This window comes from Elephas maximus, chromosome 25 (assembly GCF_024166365.1).
Source record: "Elephas maximus indicus isolate mEleMax1 chromosome 25, mEleMax1 primary haplotype, whole genome shotgun sequence".
NCBI classification, from domain to species: domain Eukaryota; kingdom Metazoa; phylum Chordata; class Mammalia; order Proboscidea; family Elephantidae; genus Elephas; species Elephas maximus.
Window position 1 is genome coordinate 59,110,711 of NC_064843.1, and position 12,569 is coordinate 59,123,279.

At 37.8% G+C, this 12,569-nt stretch overlaps 1 protein-coding gene across 3 annotated transcripts in view; it reads right to left on the reverse strand.

The window, feature by feature from the left end:
- DZANK1 (double zinc ribbon and ankyrin repeat domains 1) overlaps positions 1-12,569 on the reverse strand; it is a 117,476-nt gene that overhangs the window by 81,877 nt on the left and 23,030 nt on the right. For all 3 annotated transcript variants that reach the window (XM_049869997.1, XM_049869995.1, XM_049869996.1), the window contains one exon: positions 7,416-7,501. In XM_049869997.1, the coding sequence (XP_049725954.1) occupies positions 7,416-7,501 (86 nt within the window). The remainder of the gene's footprint in view (positions 1-7,415; positions 7,502-12,569) is intronic.

The following is a 12,569-nucleotide window of genomic DNA, read 5'->3' on the forward strand; positions in this document are numbered from 1 at the left end:
TTGTGATCCCTGTCAGAGCAGGTGGTGGTGGTAGCCGGGCACCATCTAGTTGTGCTTAACTCAGTCTGGTGGAGGCTGTGATAGTTGTGGTCCATTAGTCCTTTGGACTAATCCTTCCCTTGTGTCCCATTTTCTTCACTCTCCTTTGCTCTAGATGGGGTGAGATCAGTAGAGTGTCTTAGATGGTCACTCTTAAAAGACCCCAGGTGTTAATCACCACAGTCGGATGTAGAACATTTTCTTTATAACCCATGTTATGCCAATTGAGCTAGATGTTTCCCAAGACCATGGTCCCCAGCCCTCAGCCCAGTAACTCAGTCTCTCAGGGAGTTTGGATGTGTCTATGAAGCTTTTCTGACTTTGCCTTGGTCAAGTTGTGCTGACTTCCCCAGTATTGTGTACTGTCTTACCCTTTACCAAAGTTACCACTTATCTACAGTCTTAGTTAGTAAAGATAGAATTTTAATCTTAAAAAGTAGCCACACTTCTGGGGTCTTAAACGCTAGCAAGCAGCCATCTAAGATGCATCAATTGGTCTCAACCCACTTGGATCAAAGGAGAATGAAGAACACCAAGGACATAAGGTGATTACGAGCCCAAGAGACAGAAAGGGCCACATAACCAGCGACTACATCATCCTGAGACCAGAAGAACTAGATGGTGCCTGGCCACAACCGATGACTGCCCTGACAGGGAACACAACAGAGAACCCCTGAGGGAGCAGGAGAGCAGTGGGATGCAGACCCCAAATTCTCATAAGACCAGACTTAATGGTCTGACTGAGACTGGAAGGACTCCAGTGGTCATGGCCCCCAGACCTTCTGTTGGCCCAGGACAGGAACCATTCCTGAAGCCAACTCTTCAGACATGGATTGGACTGGACAATGGGTTGGAGAGGGATGTTGGTGAGGAGTGAGCTTCTTGGATCAGGTGGACACTTGAGACTATGTTGGCATCTCCTGCCTGGAGGGGAGATGAGAGGGTTGAGGGGGTTAGAAGCTGGTGAAAAGGACACAAAAAGAGAGAGTGGAGGGAGAGAGCGGGCTGTCTCATTAGGGGGAGGGTAATTGGGAGTGTGTAGCAAGGTGTATATGGGTTTTTGTGTGAGAGGCTGACTTGATTCGTAAACTTACACTTAGAGCACAATAAAAATTATTAAAAAAAAAAAAGTAGCCACAGACAAAAAGATACATTATGCACAAAAAACAAAGATAAGAACGACAGTACACTCTCAACAGAAACCATACAAACCAGAATACACTGGAAGATCATCTCTAAAGTAATGGAAAAAAAAAAAAAACAAACCCTAGAATTCTATACCCAGCAAAATGAAGGGAAAGTAAAAACTTTATTGGACATACAAAAGCCCAAATAATTCCTTACTAGCAGATCTGCACTACCAAAAAAAAAAAAAAATGTTAAAAGAAGTTCTTCAGGCAGAAGGAAAATACCAGATAGAAACCTGGATCTACAAAAAGTAATGGAGAGCATCAGAAATAGTAAATATGTGGGTAAATATAAAAGTTGGATTTTCTTAATTAAAAAATCTTGAAAAAAACAATCGATTGGGTCCTGAAACAGTTAAGCATAGAATTACCATATGTCTTCGTTATCTAGCGCTGCTATAACAGAAATATCACAAGTGGATGACTTTAGCAAACAGAAATTTATTCTCTCATAGTCTAGAAGGTTAGCAGTCCAAATTCACGATACCAGTTCCAGGGAAAGGCTTTCTCTCTGTCGGGTCTGGGGAAAGGTCCTAGTCATCAGTCTTCCTCTGCGTCTAGGAGTTTCTCAGCACAGGAATCCCAGGTCCAAAGGACACGCTCTGCTCCTAGCTCTTCTTTCTTGGTAGTAGAAGGTCCCTCTCCTCTCTAATCAATTCTCTCTTTTATATCATGGAAGAGACTGACTCAAGACACAGCCTAATCCCGTAGATTGTGTCCTGCCTCATTAACATAACTGCCTCTAATCCTGCTTCATTAACATCATAGAGGTTAGGATTTACAACACACAGGATAATCATGTCAGATCACAAAATGGTGGACAACCACACGATGCTGGGAACCATGGACTAACCAAGTTGATACGCATTTTAGGGGGACAAAATTCAATCCATAACACCATATTGATCCAGCAACTTCACTCCTGAGTACATACCCCAGAAGAGCAGGGACTTAAGCAGGTACCTTGTACACCAGTGTTCTGAGCAGCATTATTCTCAACAGCCGAAAAGTGGAAACTACCCAAGCGTCCATCAACAGGTGAGTGGCTAAACAAAATGTGGTGTACATGTATATATACATGTATACATATATTGGAACATTATTCTGCCATAAAAAGGAATGGAGTTCTAATTCATGCAATGACATGGATGAATCTTGAAAACTTATGCTAAGCGCAATAAGCCAGATGCAAAAGGACAAACATTGTATGATCCCATTCGTATAAAATATCTAGAAGAGACAAACGCATACAGACAGAGGCTGATATGTAGTTACCATGGGCTGCGGGAAGGAGATGGGGTGTTATTACTTAATGGGTACAGAGTTTCTGTTTGGAAAAAAGTTTTAGGAACAAATAGTGGTGAAGGTTTCACTACACTGTAAGTGTGATTAATACCAATGGATCGTACACTTGAAATCGGTTAAAAAGGCAAATTTTATGTTGTGTATATTTTAACTACAATTTTTAAAAATGATTGTTTAAAGTAAAAGTAATAATGTTTTGTGAGGTTCCTAATATGTGTAGAAGTAAAAACAGAACAACAATAGTACAAAGGCTGTTGTTTTTCAGTTATCAGAAGCATACTATCATAAGGGTCTTATACTATACATGAAATGATATAATATTACCTCGAGGTAAACTGTGATAAGTTAAGGATGTATACTATATACTGTAAAGCAACCACTTAAAATAAATTATAGCTTATAAATCAACAAAGAAGGTAAAATGGAATCATAAAACATACCCCATTAATCCAAAGAAGGCAGAAAAAAGAAAGGGCAACAAAGAATAGATAAGATAAATAAAAATAGCATGATAGTTGACTTAAAATCAAACATAAATAATCACATAAACATAACTACTCTAAAAAGCTCAATTAAAATGCAGACATTGTCAGGAATTATTTTAAAAAGACCTAATTACATGCTGCTTAAAAGAAACCAACGTTAAATACACAAACAGGTTAAAAGGAAAAGGATGAAAAAAGATCTGCCATGCAAACACTAACCCAAAGAGAGCAGAGTGGACACGACCATCAATGTAACCTAACTGTACATGTGAAGATTGCTGAAATGTAAAATGTTTTGTTACTTATGTATTTACCACGATGAAAAGTATTTTTTAAAAAAGAAAAGAAAGCAGGAGTGGCTACATTAATACCAGACAAAGTAAATTTCTGAGCAAAAACTATTACCAGGGTTAAAGAAAGTTGTCTCATAATGATAAAGGGGTCAAGTCAGCACGAGGACTTAAGAATCCAAAAGCGTTATGCATTTAATATCAGAGCTTCAGATTATATGAAGCAAGAGATGATAGAAATGCAAGGATAAAGAATTCATCGCTATAGTCATCAATTTCAGCATCACTTATACAATACACAGAAGATCAATAAAGACAGAGAACACTTGAATAGGGCTGTCAGTCAACCTAATTGGCATTTAAAGAACACTCACCTCAGGAGAACACACATTCTTTTAAAGTGCACGTGGAGCATTTACCATCAAGTCATACAATACATGCCCTCTGACAAAAAAGAAATTAAATTTGAAATAAATACCAAAAGGATACACAGAAATTCCCTAAGTATTTGGAAATTTAACAGAACACTTTTAAATAATGCATAGGCCAAAAAATCAGTGATGAACTATTTTTAGCCGAGTGAAAATGAAAACACAACATCAAAATTTGGAGGCTGCAGCTAAAGCAGTACTGGGGGAAATGTATAGCTCCAAATACCTGTATTAGAAAATAAGAAAAGCTTCAAATCAATTATGTCACTCTCCACACTAAATAAACTAGAAAAAGAAGAGCAAATGAAACTCCAAGTTCACTCAAAAATAAATATATAAGCCTGAATAGACTTATATCTATAAAAGAAATTGAATATGTAGTCAAAAATCTTCCCTGAAGGAAAACTCAAGACCTCAATGATTTCACTGGTAAACAAACCAAACATGTAAGGAAAAAATAATATTAATTCTACACAAACTCTCGGAAAATTGGGGAAGAGAGAATATTTCCCAACTCATTCAATGAAGCCAGTTATTCTGATACTAAAATCAGACAAAGACATTACAAGACAAGAAAACTACAAACATCTCTCACACATATACATACAAAAAATTCTTAACATTTTAGCAAATCAAATGCAAGAATATATAAAATAGATAATACTTCAGGTGGGATTTATCTCAGGAACGCAAGGTTGGTTTAATATCGGAAAATCAATCACTATAATTCACCATCTGAGCTGAAAATGAAAAACTATATAAAAATCTTGATAGATTGAGAAAATGATTTGGACAATACCCAACATCTATTCCTGATTTTTAAAGAATGTTCTTAGCATACTGGAATTGGAGAAAATTTCCTCAACCTGATAAAGGTTATTGACAAAACACCTACAGCTAATATCATATTTAATGTTGAAATATGGACTGCTTTCTCCCAGGATCAGGAATAAGGCCAGGATGGCCACTCTCACCGCTTGTATTCAAAATAGTACTAGAGGTTCTGGTCAGTGCAACATGTCAAGAAAAAGAAAGAAAATGAATCTATATTGGAAGGAAGGAATAAAACAGCTGTCTTTATTTGAAGGTGACCTGATCACCTCTACAGGAAATCCTAAGGAATCTACAAAACAAAGCGAATAGAATACATGAGTTTAGCAAGGTTTCAGGATAGAAGCCATAACTCGTTGCTGTGGAGTCCATTCCGACTCATAGTGACCCTACAGTAAAGAGGAGAACTTCCCCATAGGGTTTCCAAGGCTGTAAATCTTTATGGAAGCAGACTGCCACATCTTTCTCCCTTGTGGAAAGGTTGGTAAGCTTGAACTGTTGAACTTTTGGTTAGCAGCTGAGCACTTAACTGCTGCGCCACCAGGGTTCCTTCAGGATACAAGGCCTCTACACAAATATCAATTGTATTTTATATTCTAGCAAGAAATAACCAGAAATTGAAATTAAAAAAAAAATACCACTTAAGGAAAAAAAAAAAAACATGAAATAATAAGTTTGACAAAAGATGTATAAAGTCTCTATGCAACATTGCTGAAAGAATTAAAGAAGACCTAACTAAATGGTGAGATATACCATTTCCATAAATTGTAATGATTCAATGTTGTTAATATGTCAATTCTCCCTAAATTGATTTATAGAGTCAATGTAATCCCAAACAAAACTCCAGCAGATTTTTCATAAAAACTGACAAGTTGATAATTAAAATCTATTTGAAAATGTAAAGAACCTGGAACAGCCAGGATATCTTTTAAAAGAGCAACGAAGTTGGAGGATTTGTAATACTTATTTTAAAGACATATAAAGCTACAGTAATCAAGGCAATGTGGTAGTGACCAGACAAATATAAATGGAAAAAAAGATGAAGTCCAGAAATAGACCCAGACAATTATTGTGCATTGATTTTCAAATATTCCAAACCTAATCAATGGGGAAAGGATAATCTTTTTAACAAATGGTGCTGGAATAATTGGATAGCCACATGTGAAAATATGAACTGCAACCTTCCCTTTACACCATATATAAAAATTAATTAAAAATAGATCACAGACATAAATGTAAGAGATAAAACTGTAAAGTTTCTAGAAGAAAACACGGGAGAAAATCTTAGCTATCTTAGGTTTGGAAAAGATTTCTTTAATATGACAAAATAAGCATGAAGCATAAAAGAAAAATAAATAAATTGGACTTCAATAAAATGAAAAACTTCAGCTCTTTAAAAAATACTGTTAAGAAAATGAAAACCAGAGACTGGGAGAAAATATTTGCAAAACATACTTCTGACTGCACTATTCTGTAATGCAAAGATATATAATCTAATTTGTAAAAAGGGCGAAAAGTCTGAACAGGCACCTTACCAAAGGAAATGTATGGTCGGTAAATGGGCAAATTAAAAGATGCTCAACATCATTAATCGCTAAGGAAATACAAACTAAAACCACAATGAGAAATCACTATAATCTCACTAAAATGGCCAAAACCAAAAATGCTGGCGAGGAGGGAGAGGAAGTAGAATTCATATATACTCCTGGTGAGAATCTAAAATGGTACAAATACTCTGGAGAGCAGTCTGGCAGTTTTTTAAAAAGTTAAACATATACCTGCCATATAACCAGCCATTCCACTCCCAGGCATTTACCCCACGGAAACGAAAACTTATGTTCATGCAGCAACTTGTACACAAATGTTCACCGCAGAGCTTTATCTTTAAGAGCCAAAAACTGGAAACCAAATCTCCAGCCATAGATGAACAGGTAGATAAACTGGAACACTACTCAGAAACAAAGAGAAATAATTGTTTGATACATGCAACAACACGGATTAATCTCAAAATAATTGTGCTGAGTGAACGAGCCTGGTAAAAAGGTACATACTAAATTTATATATGGAATCAAATGCAAACTAACCTCCAGTGACAAGAAGCCAATTAATAATTGCCTGGAGATGGGGGGGACATAGGGAGGTTTTACAAAAGGGTTCAGCACAGTTTTACTCCATCATTATCAGAAGGAGGTGTTTTGTTTTTTAAATGATTAAGGTCTCTAGGTGGTGCAAATGATTTGCACTGGACTGCTAAGCTAAGGGAGCTCTGGTGGCACAGTGGTTAAGCACTCAGCTGCCAACCAAAAGATTGGCAGCTCGAATCCACCGGCCACTCCTTGGAAACCCTATGGGGCAGTTCTACTCTGGAATGGACTCCGTGGCAACAGGTTTGTTTTTTTTCTTTTTTGGTATTGCTTAGCTAAAAGTTGCTGGTTTGAACACACACAGCAATATCTCAGAAGAAAAGGCCTGCTGTCTGCTTCTGTTAAGATTGCAGCCAAAAAAGCCTTTCTCTTTAACACATGGGGTCGCCATGAGTTGGAATCGACTCAACCGCAACTAATGACAACAATAATGTAGGAAACTTTTGGTGATGGATTTGTTCATTTCCTTGATTTCATGGTTTTATATATATATATATATATATACATATATGTCAATTGTACTCTTCAAATACTTGCAGCTTATTGTATGTCAATTGTACCTTAGAAAGCTATGCAAATTTAATTTTCTTTTTTAAAGTTGGGAATAGGCAAACACCATCACCATGTTCCAACCTTACATTCCCTTTGACCACAATTGGTCTTAGGAGGATTTAAGAAATAGTAAAGAGAATGCAATACTTACTTGAGAAAATCTGTGTCTCTTTGAATTCTCATGATCTCCGTGCTTGTCAAACTCTTCTGGCCATTTATGTGTGCAAAACTAGAGAACTGAAAATAAGGATATATATATATACACTTAAAGACAAAGCAATATAAAGACTACAGTACAGTAAAATTTCATTAAAAATGCAGTGTGATGTTTGTCTATCATCTCTAGCATCCACCTTTTAGAAACCATCATGGGGAAGGTAATAAATGATTATTATTCCAGAGCCCAAAATTGAAGACATTACTTAGAGTGATATTATAATTAGATACGTATATTTCATTAAATAGGAGTCTCTGGGAGGCACAAACTACTAAGCACTTGACTATTAGCCAAAAGATTGGTAGTTTGAACCCATTCAGAGGACCCTGGGAAGACAGGCCAGGCAATCTGTTTTCAAAAGATCACAGCCTTGAAAACCCTATGGAGGAGCTCTGCTCTACACGCATGGGGTGGCTGTGAGTCGCGATCAGCTCGAAGGCAACTAACAACATTTCATTAAATACAAGAGTTCACAACAAAAGATACCTAGACTTCCCACCAGACAGACCAGGTTTTGAATTAAAAACCTAAGCTAGCATCCATTTTTCTCAAAGATTATATCCCTGGGAAACTCAAAAGAACACTCACCTATAAGAGAAGCAGCAATTGTCTACTGTTGTCTAGAAACACTTAACTCACATTGATAAACGTTTATTTTAGCAACCTCTATGTATGGGAGCCCTGGTGGCGCAGTGGTTAAGAGCTCAGTTGCTAAACAAAAGGTCAGCAGTTCAAATCCAGGAACTGCTCCTTGGAAACCCTATGGGGCAGTTCTCTGTTCTATAGGATCGCTATGAGTCAGAATCAACTCAATGGCAACATGTATTCTTTTTCTTCTCTTTTCTTTTTATGTACCAGGCACTGTACTTGAGGAAGGGATAGGGATTAAGATAAGTGTTACATGATCCCTGCCCTCAAGGAGCTGAACTCTTGTACATACAAAACAACACTGTAATACAATAGAATAAATATTGTAGCAAAGTTGTGTTCAGACTCTTCAGAACCTAGAGGAGGAATAATGGAATTTACTTGCTCAAGGGAGAAGGGCTTTACAAGAAGGTAATATCTGAGCTGCGCCTTGAAGAGTAAAGAGAAGTCTGCAGGGACAGATGGAGAAAGGGAATTCCATGCAGAGGAAACACAACTGCAAAGGCACAGTGGCAGTGCATGGCGTCTCCTGGGACTCAAGAGTGGTTTGATGTGATCTAGCAGTCTGAGGCACAGGAGAATGAGGTGAGAAGGGAAGGTTGGAGAAAGAATGTAAAGGGGAGAAGCTAACACTTATGGAGGGTCTAATGTGCCTGGTGGCCCTGGTGGCACAGTGTTTAAGAGCTCAAGCTACTAACTAAAAGGTTGGTAGTTCAGATCCACCAGCCACTCCTTGGAAACCCTATGGGGCAGTTCTACTCTGTCTTATAGGGTTGCCATGAGTTGGCATCAACTCAACATCACACAACAATGTGCCTGGCATTTTGTAACCTCAACATTTCACAGTGACCCTATGAGGTGATATTATTTTCATTTTATTCTATTTTGTAACAGTTTGTTTTGCTATAATTTCAGATTTATGGAAAATTGCAAGGATAGTAGAAATAGTTCCTGTACATCCCACTTGACCAATTATTATTTACATTGACATTCTGCCCCATTTCCTTGATCAGTCTCTAAGTCTCCCGAATCATGTGAGAGTAAGCTGCAGTCGCAATGTCCCTTAACCCCTAAATACTCTGGTGTGATTTCTTAGGAACAAAGATGTTTTCTTACATAACAGTACAATTATCAAAATTATGAAAGCTAACACTGACCCAATCCTATTATCTAATCTACAGGCCTTTTCCAAATTTTACTAATTGTTCGAACAATGTCCTTTGGAGCTACATATAAAATCTAGTCTAGTATCACATTTTGCATTTAGTTGCTATGTTTCTTTTGTCTCCTTTAATCTGAAACAGTTCCTCAGTCTTTTTTTATCTTCCGTGTCTTTGACAAACCAGTTATTTTGTAGACTCACTCTTTTTCCCCCTCAATGTCTGTAATCTTATGGAAGTAGATTGCCAGGCCTTTCTTCTGCACCACTGCCACGTGGGTTCAAACTGTTGACCTTTCAGTTAGTAGTCAAACGCAAACCATGTGCACTGCCCAGGGATCTTTGTAGGATCTCTTTTGATTTGATTTTGTCTGATGTCCCCTAGTAACTGGACTCAGTCATGCATTCTGGCATGAATGGCAGAGAAATGATGTTGTGTCCATCTCAGTGCATCACATCAAGGCATGTATAATCCCCATTTTGTGATGAGGATGCTGAGGCTCAAAAGCGTTGAGTTACTTGTTTGAGGTCACATCAATAGTAAATAGATTTCCCCAACCAAAATTTCAATAGCATTCTTTACAGAAATGGAAAAACCAATCCTCAACTTTATGTGGAATGGCAAGAGGCCCTGAATAGCTACAGCAATGTTGAAGGAGAAGAACAAAGTAGGAGGACTCACACTTCCTAATTTTAAAACATACTACACAGCTGCAGTAGTCAAAACAACCTAGTACTGGTATAACAGACACATGGACCAATGGGATAGGCTTGAGAGTCCAGAAATAATCCCACACATCTATGGTCAACTGATTCCTGACAAGGGTGCTAAGTCCGTTCAATGGGGAAAGAAGAGTCTCTTCAAAGAATGGTGTTGGGAAAATTGGATTTCCATATGCAGAAAAATGAAACAGGATCCATGCCTCACACCGTACACAAAAACAAATTCAAAATTCACTAAGGAACAAAATGTGTAAACTAGAACCATAAAATTCTTAAAAGAAAATGCAGAGGCAACGTTGTTAGGCCTAGCTTCTAACAATGGGTTATCTGATAAAATAACAAAAGCACAAATGGTAAAAGACAAAATAAACACATGGGACCTCATAAAAATAAAAAACTTTTGTTCATCAAAAGACTTTACCTAAAAAAGTGAAAAGACAAGCTACCAACTGGGAGAATATCTTCAAAAACCATATATCCAATAAGAATCTAACAACCAAAATACATATAAAACTTCGACAACTTAACAACAAAAAAACAAATAACCCAATCATAAAATGGACAAAGGACTTGCACAGACATTTCACCAAAGAGGACATTGAAAAGTGGTAAGAAGACACATGAAAAGATACTCAGCAAGATTAGCCTTCAGAGAAATGTGAATCAAAATCACAATGAGATATTACTTCACCCCCACTAGGATGGCTAAAAAAACTGAAAATAACAAATGTTGGTGAGGATGTGGGGGAAATTGGAACCCTTATCCACTGCTGGTGGGAATGCAAAATGGTATAGCTGCTGTGGAAAGCAGTGTGATGGTTCCTCAAAAACCTAAAAATAGAACTATCATACGACCCAGCAATTCCACTCCTACGTATATACCCAAAAGACTTGAAAGCAGAGACTCAAACAGATACTTGTACAGCAGTGTTCATTGTGGCACTATCCACAATAGCCAAAAGGTAGAAACAACCTAGATGCCCATCAACAGATGAATGGATAAACAAAATGTATACATACATACAATGGAATACTACTCAACCAGTAAATGACATCCTGATACATGCTACAATACAGATGGAGCTTGAAGACATTATGCTGAGTGAAATAAGTCAATCACAAAATGACAAACATTATATGGCCTCACTTATATAAAAAAACAAGAACAGGCAAATGTATACAGACTAAAGTTTATTAGTGGCTACCGGGGCAAAAAGAAGGGCGAAGGGGTGCTTCTTGCTTATGGAGTACTGAGTTTCAGTTTACGGTGACTGAAAAATCTCATTGGTTAGGGTTAGGATTGCATAGCTGATTAATGCAATTGCTGTCAATAAGTTATACACCTGTAAAAAGTTGAATTTGCAAAAAAAAAAAAAAGTAAGTAAACTCCGACTCAAGCCTACCTGAGTGACAGACTGCTTGTCTACCACAATGCCTATTCTGCAGGTCATAGGAAGCAGTCAGAGGTTTTTCTTGCTTTTTTTTCAGTCAGAGGTTTTTAGTTGCTTTTGTCACAGATCTAACATGGCCTAGACCAGAAGTTGTAAAGTGGCGGCCCATTGGCCAAATCTGATCTGCCACTGAGTTTTGCTTGGTCCATATATGTTGGTGCATGCAGTGTTTCAAATTTGAATTAATTGTCAAAATGTAAAATTAGGTTCCTATGCATAAAGATACAGGTTCCTGGGTTCTCTTGCAAATTCAACAAATATGGCAACACTGAGCCTATAGTCCTTCTTGTCAATGGTTAGCTGCAGTTGAGTAAAGATGACCCCTTTAGCTGGCTGTGGCATTCCACGTTTCCAGAGAACCCACAACCCTTGTATCCCAACACCAAAACCAGGTGACAGCTGTCACTTATCTTCTACCCAGTCTGCATCACACATTAACTCTGCTTACTAACCCACCCAGATGCGTAGCTCATAAACACCTTGGCTCCCTGGTAGTTACTGACATGTAACACACACCAGTGTGGTTAATTCTGATATTTGCTGAAGTACGTTTCAGATGGGATTCAGTTGAAATATTGAGAAGAATATGTCACTAATACGAACAAAAAGAATGGAAGAAAGAGTTTTGCAGTCCTTTTCTGGCCTCCCCGGCTTTCCGAACCCTAGTCATATTCTCCAATCTTTGGCTTTGCTCCCATGTTCCTAGTTTCTTGAGATTCTGAAACTTGGGATCTTTACATATTGTTTTACTCTATCTTTCCTTTCAAAACAACTCTTCTTTTTTTTTTTTTTATTGTACTTTAGATGAAGGTTTACAAAACAAACTGGTTTCTCATCAAATAGTACACACATTGTTCTATGACATTGATTAAAAACCCCATGACATGTCAACACTCTTCCTTCTCAACCCTGGGCTCCCAATTACCAGCTTTCCTGTTCCCTCCTGCCTTCCAGTCCCTTCCCCAGGGCTGGTGCACCCCTTTAGTCTTGTTTTGTTCCATGGGTCTGTTCAATCTTTGGCTGAAGGGTGAACCTCAGGAGTGACCTCATTACTGAGCTGAAAGGGTATCCAGGGGCCACACTCTCAGGGTTTCTACAGTCTCTGTC